This window comes from Ceratosolen solmsi, unplaced genomic scaffold (assembly GCF_000503995.2).
Source record: "Ceratosolen solmsi marchali unplaced genomic scaffold, CerSol_1.0 scaffold75, whole genome shotgun sequence".
Lineage (NCBI taxonomy): Eukaryota > Metazoa > Arthropoda > Insecta > Hymenoptera > Agaonidae > Ceratosolen > Ceratosolen solmsi.
The window spans coordinates 346,741-365,091 of NW_011948457.1; the positions used below are offsets into that span (position 1 = coordinate 346,741).

Consider the following 18,351-nt stretch of genomic DNA (forward strand, 5'->3'; position numbering starts at 1 on the left):
CTTTCACTTATTTAATATTCTCTTTTACTAATCAATTTTGCACTGTAAAAACAGCATTTAACTTATATGCCTTTATTTAATATTATTTTATCAAAATTATAAAAAATTATTTTTATACTAAATTGCTTCAATGAAGTTTCTTCCAATAAAAAGAAACGCATTTCAGTAGCTATTTCTATGATTTCTAAAATGTTTTACAAATAGTTATTATAATATAACTTATCATAATTATAAATTGTTTAAACTATAATTGTGATTGATAAAAATATTTGATGATTATGATGAACACATATATATATAATAATCATAATAAAATATTTTTAATGGTATATGAAACAATGAGAATTTTTTAATTTACTACCTTAAATTAAATTTTGGAGCCACCACTATCATTTCAAATGCAAATACATTTTAGTCTTGAAGTATGAATTATTATTAACTCAAATAATAAAAAGGTTCAAAATTTTTCCAGAAAAAATGAAACATCAACGTGAAAATTATGATATTAATAGCTATTACTTATAGAATGTATTGCTATAAACAATGTGTAAAAAGTGACAAGTCGAGAAAAGCGGTAAAAGAATACAATATAATATTATAACATAATTATATAATATGCTGTAAACAAGTAATGATTATCAAATGAGAAAAGACAAAAAGATATTATCATAGAAGCATCTTTATAGTACAATCAAGAAACTTGATATTTAAAAATTTTTTCTTTTAAAATGAAATAAATTCATTTGAAAAACTTTAAAGAAAATTTTTCAAAACAAAATTTGTGTTCAGAAAAAGCTTCATAACTGTATATTGTTTTCAAAGTATAAAATAACAATGATTTTAGATTTCAAATTTAGAAGCTGGTTTTTATTGCAACAATAAAGAAAAAATTAATAATGTATCATGATTTTTATACTGAAAAGACTAATTATATATTAAAAAAATATGTATTACATTTTCATTGTATAATTTATTATTTAGTATAGGTCATACATAATTTTATATAAATCTAAAAGATATAAGAATATCTATTAAAATTTCTCAATAGTATTTTGAATGTAATCAACTAAGCTCAAAATGTTATCTACTAAATTTGTTATTTAATAAATCAAAGTAATGAAGTTAAGAATTGTATTATTTTCTCTCAAAACTAAAAATAATTCAATTTCATCAAAGACATTCTGCAATTTCAGCAGATTTACAAAAATCATTTTTATCGAGTAACAGACAATTGAAGCGTTAAAGATAGAATTACGAATTCAATGTAATCCCTTGTGCATTGTATTAAAGCTCAGAATGCTAAAGTAAGTCCATTCACCAAGCTATATTATTCGGTCCACTTGTCTACACCCCCCTAAAATCATCCCCTATAGAACGATGCTTTGCAACGCCTTCCACCCTTTCTAATCCTGTTACATATTACAATTTTCTACGTGCGCATACGACTGTTTGTGGTTGCTATTTCTACACTAACAAACTATACTAACTTTCTATATCTTTATATTATGCATGTACAACAGACTAATAATATCAAACTGAATAATATTAAAATATATTGAGTAACTATTTTAGTTCTACGTAATTAGAAATCTAATTATATTAAAATATAAAATTTTAAATATTATAATTTATACCTAATGCAGTTTAGAAATTGGGATGAAATAAATAAAAAAACATCATTTATAAATATTTATATGTAATTACAACACGTGTTACAATAAAATTTTTTCACTAACTATGGAATAATATATTTGATGAAGAATTATTAGAATTTTTTAATTTTAATAGTTCAACTTAAGTTTTTTATTTTACCGAATATATCTTTGAAATATTATAGAGATAATTGAAAAAATTGTAATAAAAAAGCATAAATTCAACATTTTTTCAATAATACGAAATTATTTTATTCATAATAGGAACTTTGTTCTCAAAATATTGACCCATTTATGTTCTATATATAAAGATTAACGTTTATTGATCATATTAAGATTCTATCTTGTGATATATATATTTATATATATATATATATATATATATTATATTTATTTTTATTACAAATTAATATGAATAAATTTGTATATCTTTGTGTTTTTCAAGAATGTTCATTATATATAAAAATATAATCGCAAGCATTTGAAGTATACATCACATTTTAAATAAAACTATACGTACTAATTGATTCATTAAATAAATTGTATTCATTATTTATAATTTTAGGAATTCTAGATTTATTTATTTTAAATTTAAGAGCTATTATTACATTAACTAAAATATTACATTAATTAAGAGTATTGTATGTTATTTTTTATTAATTTAAATTTCATTTAGTTTTTACTGATTATATGTATGAATTTTATATAATAAAATAAAACTTTTTTTAGATAATTTCAAGTAAAACAATTTCATTTTCTAATTCAATATTTAAAGATTATTCTTATGTAGCCTTGAATAATTCCCTAAAGTACAAGGAAATGTTACATAATAGAAATTATATATATATATATAAAACATATTTTAATATATTTAACAACGAATTTTACACAATAATTAATTCAAATGGTTAATGTTTCTTGATCACCAATTAATAAATTCTCTAATTACAATTTCAATTTTCGTATAAAACTAAGAGTATCAGCAACATTGTAAAAATATTTAGAAATATCCATTTATTTCGTACAATTAAAAAATTAAAAATAATTAAAAAATACAAATATTTAAAAAGTTGAAAAAATCTCTTTGTAAACGTTAAAGCCTTTGCCAAGAAAGCCTTAGAATTTATCTGCATTGCAACTAAAGAAGATTCTTGAACTAAGTAAAGCTCAGGTTTCGTCAATTTGACAGAATTTCCCAGAATTGTAAACTCTAAATCTATGCAGCCATATATAAAGAGCAGCGTATGTCGAAACAAATCAATCTTGTTGAGTAAGTCAAAGTGAAATAGTGCAAGTCACACCCAGGAAAACTTCTACATGTTTGTCTACAAGAATTCGTGCAAGGTATACTCATTTGTTTATATTATTTATTGCTGGCCAGCTAATGGTGCGCCCACCGTAACTTGACTCTGGTCAGACCGCGGAAGAGGACGACGATACTGTCCGGTAGCTCGGGATATACTATCGTCACTCAACCATTCTCACAATGACCGGTAACACCAATGTTCAATTGTAGCATAACCTTAAATAAAAGTCACTAAAACTAATTGCGTTTATACTGAATTGATGTATTAAACTCTCACCCCCCTCTTTTTTTCAACATTATACCGGTGGTACGGTCTAAACCAATTACCTTGGTCTTCTAACAATCCGGGTGACTAGAATTCCATATTCCTTCATTGTATAAAATAATTTTCAAATTTATAACAGTAAGATATTCATTTGATAATATATTAATCAATTTTACCTTTTTATGAACCGTCAAATTTTTATTGTAAAAAAAAGATTATACAAAGTAAATGATTTACAAAACTACTCTAAAAAATATTGATAACTAAGTTTATATTATCAACAATTTTAATATAATCAAAAATTTTAAATAAAATTTTTTTTTAGATTGGCCAATTTCATAAAATATTATTATTGTACTATAATAGTATATAAAAAGTATATAAGAAATAAAACGTTAAATATGTTTTAATATAAATTTAACAAGTTTATTTAATATATCAAAAATATAGTAGAATAAATTCGAAACATCAGGTTTTCACTATTGTACTTTTAAATTTTTTTTATAATTAACATATATTAATAACGGATTTGAATACAATTATTCAATTATAGATATTTCACAAACTATAACTTTGATAGGTAGAAATATTACTATTTATTAATATAGAATTTTATGTTTATTTTTAAGAATATTTTTAAGTATAAAAATGATACATTTCAGATATAATTTTATTGAGATATTTGAAAGACATAAGATAACTGTGTATAAGTTGATTTTGGTAAAATTTGTTCAAGTTCTTGTATATTTAACCATTGATATTCAGTATTGTCTCGAACATGACCACTTATGTATCTTGCTAAAAAATAAAATATATTATGATCACATATATTTTTCTGTTCTTCATAACGATCACTATAATGTGTACTAAATCCAACAGGTGAATTTCCATATATAAAGGCAATAAAATTGTCACCACAGTTACAGCTCAAAATTCTTTTTAAACCCTAGAAAATAATATATTTTTTAATTAAGCACTCAGTATTGTAGAAATATATAATCTATTATTAAATTTTTACATATTATATAGCATGATTATATAGCATATTTAATCATCAATAACTGATATACATTCTATAACATCGAATATTTTTCAGAAAAATTATGATAAACAGTACTTAAAGAACTGTAAAATAGTTATAGACAAAGATACCTATCTTATATATGTATAACATATAATGAAATATCTATAATGAAGACATGAATTAAACAGAAAAAAAATTATTTACGTTTCAATACTATATAATTTTTTTTGGAAAAGTATAATAAATTTACTACTACAATAAAATACCTATCCATTCTCTAGATTAATTATAAATTTGATCCTCATGTAGATACTTAAAATCATTATTGACAATATTAGTTTAAAACGCTTTTAAAACGTACATAAATTTGCTATTTATTTATTCTATGGGTGTTCAGATTTATAAATTTATGAAGCAACTAATTAAATGAATCAATTCTTATTAAAATGATTTCGGGAAATTATAAAATTTGAAAACTCATTCTTCAAAATAAAAACTTAATGTATACATATTACGAGGGTCATGCAGAATAGATCTTCACATATTTCAACAAACTTAACATTATTAATAACTAGCGAATTGAAAAATTAACAACATGTGAGTTACGTTGCATCTGCAAAAAGTATAAAATACAATAATTTGTACTAGTTAAATCAACGAGGAAAAATACTAGTCATGTTCTTAACAAATAGTTATAGCAATTTAAAATTCATTAATTTCAACAGATCTGTAATATATAATTATTTTTTATATTCAAATAGTAGATTAAATAAGTGCGATATTGTCTAAAAATAGCGTACCGGACTAGGAGGGCCAAATATCTAAAGTTAGGTGTAAACTTCCAGATGGTGGAAGGGAGGATTGTGGGCAAGTGGACAGGATAGTGCATGTATTCAATAATAAATAGATTTGGTATTTGTTGTAGTTTATTACGATAATTGCAGTAGTTGTGTTATAATGATCTAGTTGATGTTTGAATGCCTTCGGTTCTTGAGTTTTGTATTGCTATTGCCACAGAGTTGTAATGTGCGTTGCATGTACAGGTAGAAGGGCGTAACCTTCTGGTCCTCTATATGTAATGCACGCGGTGGTGGAGTTATACACATAGAAGAACAAGGTCGTAAACCCTCGTAGTGTAGTGGCACGTGGCAGTAGCTTGAGTTTGCCTTGTTATTGTCTTATTGCTTACCTTCTAAGCCCTGCAGGTGTGCTCTTGGTGACACTTTATCTTAGTCTGCAGTTATTGCCGCGTACGGCGCCTCGTAAGTCTATCTTGTGGGAACTAAACTTGCCCCTTATGCGTTTCTAGATTGTGTACGCTTGGTCGCTCTACAGTTCTTTACCTTGTGAGGCATATTGTCTATTATCATCGTTATTAAGGAATGGAACTTTTACCTTGTGAATTCTGCAGGTTGTGCCGTGCGGCAGCTTGTAGTTTATGCTTTGTGTTTTTTTGGCTATACCTCGTATTGTTTGCTGACTTTGCCTCGAGCAGCTCCTTATAGGTTATGCTTATGTTGTGCTTTGTGCACCACTGTTTTCTTATTCCCTTTTTCTTGTCTTGCACTGCTGCGAGTGTATGATTTGATTTGCACTTATCTTGCGCATGTTATGAGTTGGATGTGACTAGGCTTTGCCTCTCAATTGGCCTTTACTGTGTATGTCTACACCCTTGTTATTTGGCGTTCCTTTGGAGATGAAGCCTTGCCGGATTCTCTTGTGCGCCTTGCCGGCGTCTTTCTTAAAAGCATTCTGGGCCACCGCGCGGTCTTTACGAATTGCCTCCTTGGCATTTCCAACCAGAGCGCCTCTTTCTGGGCGTATTCAATCGAATTGATTCTTTCATTATTGGCGGCTTCAATCAGAGCGCTTCTTACTTGCATCCCCACCATGAGGGGGACTTCTTTGGCACGTTCTCGCTTCACTATCCGAGCCACATGTAGCTGGGTTTGACAACAGCATGTGCGTGCAGTGTTGCCTTTAATATCCCTTTTTCGGATGTCAGACGAGGTGTTTTTTGCTTATATTTTTATGACTTGATTATGCCAGCAGTATTATGGCTTGTCGTGGATAGATACTTTATGGCGTGGTCGCGTCGAATTTCTCGCCGCATGTTTTATGACGTGTTTCGTTAGACTCTTGATCGTATATTATCGCCGGGTGTGTTTATGAATTGTTTTTGTTTAGATAATCAAGGGTTTGCTTTTTCCGGAACTCTTATCTCGAGTTTTCCAGATGTCTAGTGAGTTGGGAGTATTCTTACATTCTCGAACAGATATAAAATATTCTGAAATAAAGCTTTAAAATAATAAAATATTAATTACATAATTCATCATCATTAAATAAGCAAATTTATTAAGATTTTTTTATTGCAAAATTAATTTAATTCAAAATATTATATACTATTGTGTGTGTTTGAAATTAGATGAATTAAATAATAAATCAATACAAATGTCTGAAAAGCAGTTATGCGAGAGCTAGTATTTAAATCTTAATACTAACATAATAAATTGGTAATACGTGATATATTAGCAGAAAAATTAACGCTATCTTAAAATTAAATTTACAAAAGGATAATAAACATATGTCTTTTTAAATTTAAGTTAGGGAAATTAGGAGTTTAAAATTTCAATACAAAAAATAAATTATATTATTAATTCGTAACCAAAACAACTTCAAATTAAACTATTCATATTTGTTCGAAAATGTTTGATTTTCAGATTTAAGTGGAAGGGCTGTAGAGATGTACAGTGTGTGTAGACTTTCACTTTTCATAGGAGGGTATGAATTATGTTCAATCATAACGATGTCGTTGTTCCTTGGTGATGGTGATGATGTTGTCAGGATCAGTAATGGATTGTGCACACTCCTTGGAAAGGAGTATGGCTTATGCCATGCTATTAACAGCCCATGCTAATCTTGTAAGGATTGGCAGTTGTGCATACTTAATTGAAGGGAGTATGGCTGAATTGTGTAATAGTTACCTTCAATACAGACTACTGAATACCTTCCTGGTATATCTATTAGAGACTACTTGTATATCTTTCTGGTATACCTACAAATTTAATACCATGCTTCTTGTAGTCGAATATTTTCTTATAATGCAGTCTTTACTGCTTATTATCTGTCGCACACTGGAGAAATGAACGTGTACTCCTTGTAATGGCTTCACTGACAGAGCGTGATTAAGTGAGTAACTCTTGAGTGACTAGATCATGTTTTAGACTCTGGCTGAATAGCGCGTGTCTCGTGGTTGGTTTGTTTTAAATATCCACGCGGCAGCTTAGTTAGCTGGCAATAATGGATAGGTGTTGCTATGTAGAAAACATTGCAGGACATTCGAGAGTAAAGCTTTAGAATGTTCGAGATTTTCGGGAAAGAAAAGCTTGGAAGGTTAGAGAATTCTGAGAAATATGTTTACAAAATTCGAGAACTAGAGGGCTTATAAATTTCCCAGAGCCAAAGGACTTGGAAAATGCTTCAATTCCGAAAAACATTTAAATTAAAATTACTTTTTATAACTCATTATAACCACAAAAATAAGTAAATAAACAAATAAAAATAAAATTTACATAAAACAAAATAGGAAACATAAAAGATTTCCATTTCTTTTTGACATCTATATTGTAAATGTTTATTGTAATGAGAAAATTGTATTGTAATCTGAAAATCTATTTATTAATAATTAAATTAATCATGTTTGATGATGAAAATAATAAATGATTACATGTTTATATAAACTTTGTAAAAACTAAAAACCACATTAAGTAAAATCTTATATAAAAAGTGATATTATTTATTATAAATATATAAAATAATTTACTTGAATTTGTTTAATATTTTACAAGAATTGTACATATGAATAAGTTCTCGATTTAATACATTGTTCGAATTTTAATGTTTTGTTTTATGGCTCGAACTGCTATTTCAATAGTTCAGTGGATTAATCTCTCGCCATAGCGATTAGGAAGAAAGAAGCCATAAATGGAAGGGATGGAAGAAAAGTATAATGCAATATTTCTGAGCTCGATTATTAATTTATTCTGCTTATGAATTATAAAATTGTAGCGTTGTTGGTTGCTTCTATGGAGATTGAGAATTATTCTATTGTAGTGGTGTGAGTTCTCTCTTGTGTTCTTGATTGTCTGAAATTTTAATTGCGGTTCGTGCTGGCGCAAGTGACACTGATGTGAGATGCACTACTTAATAATAATACTAAGTATACAATTACAATGAACACTAAACTGAATTTATCGTAGAAAATACTGTGAGCCAGATATGTAGTGACTGACTCGATGTTAAACGTACAGTGCGCAGCGCGTCAAGCGCTGCTCTTAAATATACACGTAGAAGCTTGCGACGCCGGCAGCGCACCGGTGCCTGTTGCTATGCCGATCCTTATGGTGACGTCACAAGGTATAGCCTCGGAGAGTTCATTGGCATTGCTAGTCGAAATTAGAATCTAATATTCGAGTATTCTGCGTAGTGAAATTTCCCGAATCGCTGAGTTGTGTTTATAACGTAAATGTCCAAGTGTTTATACTTCTCCCAATTCGTATTTCTTTTTAACTGCTTCAATTCCGAACATACATAAACATTTAAATGTTTCATAACTTTATATCGGTTATATTTACATTTAATATTTATACTTTAAAGTCGATTATATTTTTTTTATTCAACTTTAGATCAAATTATAATAGAAATCTTATAAATATAGGAATTTTTTTCCTACAAAAAATATTTAATATAGAACTTTTAAATTCTATTTCAATTTAATTGGATAAATTTGATCTTTAATATACTTTCTTTTCAATACAGAAATCAGTACACATTAATAACCATAAATAGAAAATGGGAGAAATTTATCAAAAGTTTTGTATTTAATCTAAAATCATTAAAAAATACTTTAATTTTATTATTATTATTACATTATTTTATTAAATCAACAAAATATTTAGAAATCTGTATTTATTAAAACGGAAAATGCTGTACCTTTTATAAATAGAATAATTATTTATTTTCAAATAGATTAACTTAAATTGTGATAATCTATATGGGAAATCATTGCAAATTATTAAATAAATTCAATGCAATTAATTAATTCATGTTACATACGAACAAACTAACAAATTATTATTTAGGCAGTTGTATTAAATATATATAGACTAAGTATTTAATAGCTTATAAACTTACAACTATTTAAACATTTTATAAATAAATAGACATTTTCCTCTAAATTAATTACTAAAACTAATAATTAAAACATTAGGTTCCTAAAGTAATTATAAAATAGTTTTAAATGATTAAATATTATGTTAAATTTTATAATAAACACTATCGAATACTTAATTTAATAAAATTATGCATTATTGAATAATAAATATGTATTTTTCTTAATTAAAAATTTTTATATTTAAATCAATGCTTTAATATTTGTTAATATTTTATTTTAGAAAATTTGAAAAAACACTGTTAATTTTCAGAATTTTACTCTTTAATGAATGAAATTTAAAATGAAAATCACATATTTTATATAGTCAGAAAAATATAGTAAATTCAAGTTGAATATATAAAGAAATTTAATTTAGAAATATTACCTGTTTTATTGTTTCACCTTTGTAGATAACATCTTTTGGTAAAAGCCATTCCTTTGTATTTGATGCAGTTGTTTGTTTTGTAACAAAAAATAAAGTTTCATCTTGTTTTCTTCTAGGGTAAGACATATTTTCGTTTAATTCCACAACTATAAAAATATAAATAATAGTATTGAAGAATAATATGGAATAAATTATTAATTACGTTATTAATTTGATTTTAAATGAATTTAGATTAATTATGAAATTTGAATGAGTAATGTCAAGGTGATTTTATTAACATAAAAATTATTTGAATGATTGCATTCAATAATTTTTTATACAACATTCATTTCAGTATATACTAGTTTTGCTTGTTTAACTTGTTTAACATCTGTTTAAAGTTGTGTAATTATTGTGGCTCTAACTGTGTACTAGTACTACTAATAAATCAATCAATTTGTTCGAGATTGTAAGAACGGTCCTTGCCAATAAAGCATCTGGCAAACTACATCGCAAATTTGTCGTTTTAGATTTCGGAAATTTTTTGCTCAAAATCATCTAGAAATAGTGTCATGAAACATCTAATGAACGGAATTCAAAATACTATTATATGTTTTTTTAAAAGTCAAAATGCAAATTATGCTATGAAAATGAAGTAAAACAGAGAACAAAATGCAGGCACCGACTAATTATGAAGTTCGAATTTTCTATAACTAAAATGTTTAAGTAAAAGACAAGCAAAGGATTAAAAAGAATTTATTCACAAACAAGTAAAATCAAATAAAAATCGTACGAGTAGAATAAAATTTGAGAGTACACTGTTGTCAACTAACAAAGCTGCCGCGTGGATATTTAAGGTTAGCGCACCACTAGATGGGCTAGTCAACCACTCAGGATCTACTCGCGTAATCTCACGTATTCAGTATCCAACTGCAAACTTAATGCCCAACGCAGAAAGCATTTGTAGGTAAACTCTCCACACTCAGGAGATACTCGTGTATTTCACACACATTTAGTATCTAACTGCAAGCAGCGTGTCCAAGTGGACAAGGCATTTAATAAAGATGATAAGAGAGTAAAAGTCTAGTAATTAAATGAGTTTCAATTTCAATATTCATATAACATTATTCCAGACTTTACTGCTTATTAGTGTAGTTACATAGGACTATCATGATACGTTTTCGGTTAGCTCTACATAATCGATTTTATAACCTGTTTTCTTTCAAATACATTATTTCTAAACTATTAAGAATTATCTCTCGATTAATTTATCTTTTTAATACTGAAAAAAAAACAGATTTATCTATAAAATAAGCCCTATATCATTGTAAATAAGTAGAGTAGACTAATCATTATTTTAGTTTGAAATGTTCTAGATTTGTATTTTTATATGAAACAAACTGTTTGGAATTGAAGCAGTTAAAGGCGAAATACAAAAGTGGGACAGGTATAAACACTTAGATAAATTAAATAGCTCAATTTATTGAGTTATTAATAGATTAGCTACATTATTTGGTAGTAGTAGCAATTTATTAACAAATATATTAAATAAATAAAAAATAGTAATCAGTTGATATCGTTATAAAATTATATCTCCTAAGTATAATTATCAAAGTATAATTATTACCTTATCATTTAATATTAAAATTATATAAATTTAAATATTACCTGATGATGAATTATTTAAATTTTTGAACTCATCTTTTCGAATTTCGTCAATATTTGCAGCAGTCGATTTAATAAAATCATAATGAAATTCAAAATTTCTTCTTTTTAATAAATTAAATCGTTTTGATTCGATTATTCTTTGTAAATCATAATTAGATTTATTGCTATTTTCATGCTCTACCTTTTTAAATATTGTGCATATATTTTGCTCTAAATTATTTGCTTTGCATGTGATTAATGGGTGACGTTCAATGCAAATAGAGAGGTAAAAGTCATTGTCTGCTTTAAATGATGATAGGCATACTGTTCGTTGATAAGCTGTTATATTGTAACAAAGTTAAAGGAACGTGTAAAAATATTATAATAAATTCTATATTTTAATTTATAAATTATATTTTATGCTTTTTTTGCACATAATTTAATATTAAAAATAAACATGAATCTCATGTATACTATCTCATGATATCTCATGTATAATACATAAATGATTTTCTATTTATTATGTATACACTATTTTTATTTTTTCCAAATTTATTCATAACCCACTAATAATACATTAATAGAATGTTAAGAATATACATTCACAGCCATTAATGATAAAAGTTAAAAAAAAATTTTACTTCTATTTGAATATTAGCAATCTTGTATTGACTTTTTCTATCTCACATTTGCTTAGTAGCTCGGTTTAATTATTTATCTCATCTGATTTTTTGTGCAAAGTTCGTAAACCGATTATGTACATTTTATTTAATAAATACTATTACACATGTAATAAATAACCCATACATTATCTTTTTCCTACTTCATTTTTTTGCTGATAACATAAAATTGACCAAAATGTTATCAGCATATACTCTATGTATCATATGTATGTAAATATTAAAAAATAGTAACATTTAAAAAAAAAGGTAAAAATTAAAATTAAATTATTTTTATTGTATGTTTGAATGTAAATAAGAAAAATGATCAATACATAATTTTAATGTATTTAATAAAAAATTTGTACATTATTTATAAGAAAACATAAAATATAATTTAATTTATATATATATATATATGGGTGACATTTCACACAAAATAGAAAAGCTTAAATCGTTTTTTATAATTTCATTTGCAAAATTGTTGTAAATACATATAATATTTTAGTCCGCCGAAGCGCACTAAAAAAATTCGTTCAATGATACTTGGCTAAATTTTTCATATACAATGAAACACTACAATGAAATTATATAAAATGAATTCATCTGGTTCCTTATCAGCATATCCTATCACTAATTATTCAAGTCATATCTTTTACACACATTTTTATTTTTACATAGATTTATTCGTAAACATTAATATGGCTCTTGAACATAAGATTTAAATGAAAATGAGATTGTAAAATTCTAGATTAACTATCATAAGATTGTTTCACTTTTGTATGGTACTACTGTTATTGCAAGTTTTCTTACATCTAATATTTCAGCTTCAACAATGAACTTCAGCATTTCATTAAATTTTAATAAAAATCTGTCTTATAATTTTTTTTATGTAAAATTATTTACTAATATAACTAATTCAATTATCGTTACTTCAATTTTCTCATTCATATCAATATTCTAAACAGCTGATTCTTGTATTATATGTGTTATTCATCAGTGTTTTCAATTTCTCTATTAGATTTCTTATTTTGGAAAATCTTAGATCAATAATTAATAATTTGAAAATTTTTTTATTTCCAATAGGAAGAATAACTTATAAATTGTAATAAGCTGCACATATATGGATGATTATATATAAATAAATGTATTTTATGGTTTTAATTGATATAACTGCAATTTTTAGTAAATGTAAATATGTAATATGTAAATAATGTAAATAACCATCACAAATTAATAGATTCATACATAAAATGTTTTAAATTACATTCCATAACACAATAGTAAAAACTTTAGTTTCTGACAATGAAAATTTAAACAATGCAATATAACTCTGGTTGGTGTTTTATAAAGTTTATTTTAAAGTTTATAATTTTCAGGATACACTGAATATTAATAGCCTTGCAAGAGTCGCATATATCACTGAATTAATGAAATGAATGAAATTCTAATAAAAATTGTAAACATGGATGTGGTCAATTTGCATTAAAAATTTGCATTATTATTAAACACACATTTATAATTGTTCATTATATAAATCTTAGATTGTTCTCAATAAAAAATCAAATAAACATAATAAATTGTATTATTCTTTTATAACTATAAAAAAATAAAATACAATTAATAATATTAGAATTTGTATATATATATAGTTTATATTAATTTATTGTGATATTGAAACCATTATATTTTTATCAAAAAAAATTATTGGCCTTTATTTTAATGATTACTATGACTATTTTCAAAGAATAAGGATTCATCTACAAAGTATACACATTGTATATAAAATTAAATAATTACCAATTTAATAAAATATTATAATTTAAAGTATATTTAACAATCAATTTTAAATTTTTAAATATATTATAAATGGGAAAGTTAATTTTTTAACAAAAACTAGTTTATTTATTAAACAGTTAATAGTAGTTTTAAGATATATTTCATTTTTCAAAAATAAATTAATTTTCTTTATATTCTCCATATCTGTACTCTATAGAAATATAAAATTTAAAAAAATATCAATAATACTCAATTTTATTTATTTACAAAACATACTTTTAACACTATTAAGAATAAAAATAAACTTTCAATTACTAAATATATTTTAATTAATATGTCATTATAAAAATAATTATAATAATAAATAATTTTAATCAAATATATACAATAAAACAATATTTGGCTAACTATTTAATGATTATTTAATACTTTAATTTAATCATTTATTTTTAAAAAATTGTTCAATATTCAATACTAAATTAATTTTATTTTTATGATATATGAAATTTCTTGCAATTTGCATTGCAAATCCATTATAAATTAACTATAAATTAAATCTATTTATGAAATTTCTTGAATAAACTGTTTTCATTATTTTAAACAAAAATTTACAAATACTTAAGAACTAAAAAAATCAATTTGTCCAAGAAATAATACATTATAGTCGATTTAACGTTTAATGTTAATATGTATATTAAAATGAAATAAGTTAGCTACCAATATTAAAAATACTATTTTTTAATAAAATACGAGCATTTTAAAAAATCAATTTTGATATGTTAAATTGTGACATTAATAAATTGAATAAATTGTAGAAATATAAATTGTATAAAATGCATTGTATAAATTGTATAATAAATAACATTGTATTATATAGGAGATTTATAACTAAACCACATAAAATTCCAAAATATAAATACAAAATAATATTTTTAAAAATTTAAAGAAATTCATCAAAATTTTATAAATTAATTACCTTTTGTTTTCTTATAACTATTTAACTGATGAACATTAGCAATATGAAATTTATATTTTACAGGGCATATTTATATTTTTACATAATTAAAAATCTTAAAAATACAATTTACAAAATAATAATTTGGGTAAGAATATAGTTTGTTTTATATATTAATATATTATTAAATCAATTTATTAATGAATAATTCATTATGTTTTTATTTAATCATTCTTTTTTAATATATTTTTTTAATATACCTGATTGAATTTTCTGTAATGCATTCCATCTTGTCACATACATAATAACAATTATACTTTTTGTCATGTAATTAATAATACTATTGCATTGTCATTATGCAGTGTGTAAAGATCCCATCTCATCGAGATTTCTAAAGGCGCGAAATATAAGAAAATTTAACGTTATCGAAATCATAATAAATTTTAAAGAATTCAAAGTAAAATAAAGCAAAATATTTTTTAAAATAATAATAGTATATTATTTTTCAATTTTAAATATCATAAAATATAACATCTTATTAAAAAATGATGAAATACAAACATTATACGTAACAAATAAAATACAATTAGTATGCCATGAAATGACGAATTATTTTAATATTTTAACTATGCCAATGTATTATAATATATTATAATCCATTATTATAATTATTATAATTATTATAATCCACAATATAATATTTAAATCAATATATATCTTCGTAAAAGATAAGCACTATCTATAACATTTGGATATAAGAAATTCTATTTTAAATAAGGGAGGAAACAGATTAAAGTTTTTATTAATACTCTTGTGTAATAATATATATTTTAGAATTCTTTAAAGATTAGTTCAATTTTTTTATATATAATTTTCTAAAGCATAAAAAAGTATAGTTCATTGTCCATAAATTCAATAAATCTTTACTGACTGAGTATTCTTTTTTATAACTCTTCATCTATTAATAATTTATAAAATTAATTTACTCTATTTTTATGCATCATTCCTAAAACTCAATAGATTTAAGTTTTCACTTTATTCAAAATCATTTTCTTATTTTTAGAAAATAAATACTTCTTAACTGTCATTTTTATATAAATATTTTTTGAATATTATATTATTATTAATGTTATATCTTATTTTCATTTAATTTTGTAGTATATTTTTAATACTGTACTTTCGATTATTAGGTAATGATATTAAAGTAATATGAACAGATAAATGCTTTTTACAAATTTTTAATGGAAAGATATCGTCCATGAGCATATTGTTGATACTTAATTTTTTATATTTAAATCCATTGATTACAGTGTGTTATAATTATTTTAACTTAATTTTATAATGGAGCAAATAGAAAAATTAATTCTTAAATCATGCAAGAAGAAATATAAATATACGTTAATATTATTAATAATACATTTACTCTTAAATAAATGCTAAAAATTTTATGTTTATAAAATATATTTTAAAGTATACAAAATTCCATTTAAACATTTTGGTCTTATAAATTTATAAAAAAAATAAAATAAATATAATTTACTATAAATTCAAACCTATGGTATTTAATTGGATAAGTAAAGTTTTCTAGTTGAGCAACTTAAAAATAAATAAAAATATTAGTAAATCATTTAAAATTAAAACTTCTAGACTTTAATCGTTTCGGTTCTTAGGTATGTATGCAAACTTGTAATTACGCCATTGTTAAGATTAGTATTTATTATATTGGATTTGGTATGAAGTATAAATTTTTTATGAATGTAATTGCATTTTATTTTCAATCAGTATTACCGTATTTTCAATTAGTAGATAAATAATATGATTATATTTACATTAATATTTTATTTGTAATACTAATATCGGAGAACATAAATTTTTGTATAACTTTTAATAATTGTATATAAAATAAATTTTTCATGTTTGGATTATAATAAAAATATATAATAATTAACATAGTGTTTTAAAATCTTTCTTATTTATTTTGAAAAAAAACTAAGTATCTACATTATAAGAAAGTAAATAATTTACTTTATTCCTTCTTTTTTTGTACTGTAAAACAAAATATATTATTTAATAATACAGATTTATTTACAAATATTCGTCAATTTACAGTACAAATTAAAAAAATTTCAATTTAATAAGTAATTGATAAGGATATTTTATTATAAAACGTTATCCATGTAAATATTATTATACATGAATGAGATTTTTCCTCCAATAATTATATATGCGAACAATCTTTTATATATAATAATCGAAGGCTATGTAAGGTAATTTAAAAAATTTGCTAAGACTTGTTATTTATTTTGTAAATTTATAAAATTAATATTTTAAAGATTTTAAAAAACTTAAGCCTGAATATCAATTCATATTGTAGTTTCTTTCATATCATTATATCATATCATTTTTAATTCTTGTTGATTATTTTATCCCATATTAATTATTTCTGACATATTAGAATAATGGCTTATACTCTGTATTATTTTATCCTTAAAGTATTTTATTTTGAGTTTCAATTCCAGAATTTTGTTTTTTAATGTTATTAAAATTTCTTCGTATTATATAGATTTATTATAATAGGATTTTTATCATATCTCCTAAAACTATTGAAAATTAAAGTTTTAGCGTTGAAAACATTATAAAATTCATCTAGATTTTGTTGGTTATTACCAAATTTAAATAAACTTTTCAATTTCTGCGTATTAATATTAAAATAATGTTAATAATCTGATTTCAAACATTTGTAAATATAATGCATAATTTTTTATCTTTTAAAAATTTAATAAAACTAAAATCCAATTATATTTATACATAGGTGTTCATGATCGAATTGAGGGTTATGATATCAGAGGCTACAGAATTTAACAATTAATGGCACTGAAAGAACTTTCATCTACTGATTCATATTGTTGATATGAAATTATTGATATAGTTTCAACAAATGACTATAATAGCATGTAAAAACATTGTGGAATTGTTTACTACTATTTTAAAGTAATAAATGTTATATACAAATTATTTTATTTGCAATAGATCAATTATTTTAAATTAATAGAATTTTTTTGCATAGAATATTCTATCCCTTATATTCGCACAAAAAAACAATTGTACTGTCAGTGCTTTATCGAAAATTGTTTCTTTTTAGTTTTGTGCAAATGCTTGAAGCTATTGTATTGCAAAAGTAAATATCAGCCAGTCTACCAGTAGTGATTGTTTTAGACTTGAATGCAAGTTTCTTATCTTCAATTATTCTATTCTATATTGACCTATAATAGCAATTTTGCAAAGCATAAAAAAGCACACAAAAACATAAATTTTAAATTATTTAGTTATTAAAAATCAGTTACATTAATAGAATAACAACTTGTTTATATATATTACATCATTAATTTTTAAAGAAATTTGAAAACTTTCAAGATATATTATAAAATACTGAATATAATCATTGTTTTATTAAGTGTATAAATAATGATAGGGTACTATTATTATTT

General features: G+C 23.8%; 1 protein-coding gene across 1 annotated transcript; it reads right to left on the reverse strand.

Annotated features, from left to right (window-relative positions):
* Positions 1 to 3,855: 3,855 nt before the first annotated feature.
* Positions 3,856 to 11,621, reverse strand: mRpL46 (mitochondrial ribosomal protein L46). Its single transcript, XM_011505384.1, has 3 exons — positions 11,492 to 11,621; positions 9,845 to 9,990; positions 3,856 to 4,169 (listed from the first exon to the last, which is right to left on the reverse strand). The coding sequence occupies exons 2-3, from the start codon at positions 9,968 to 9,970 to the stop codon at positions 3,894 to 3,896; spliced, it is 402 nt and encodes a 133-aa protein (XP_011503686.1). The 5' UTR covers positions 9,971 to 9,990; positions 11,492 to 11,621; the 3' UTR covers positions 3,856 to 3,893.
* Between the last annotated feature and the right edge of the window lie 6,730 nt (positions 11,622 to 18,351).

Coding starts and splice junctions, on each gene's coding strand:
- mRpL46 (XM_011505384.1), bottom strand. CDS start 9,970: ATGTCTTACCCTAGAAGAAAACAAGATGAAACTTTATTTTTTGTTACA. Junction 4,170..9,844: donor AAGGTGAAACAATAAAACAG/GTAATATTTCTA, acceptor ATTATTTTCTAG/GGTTTAAAAAGAATTTTGAG.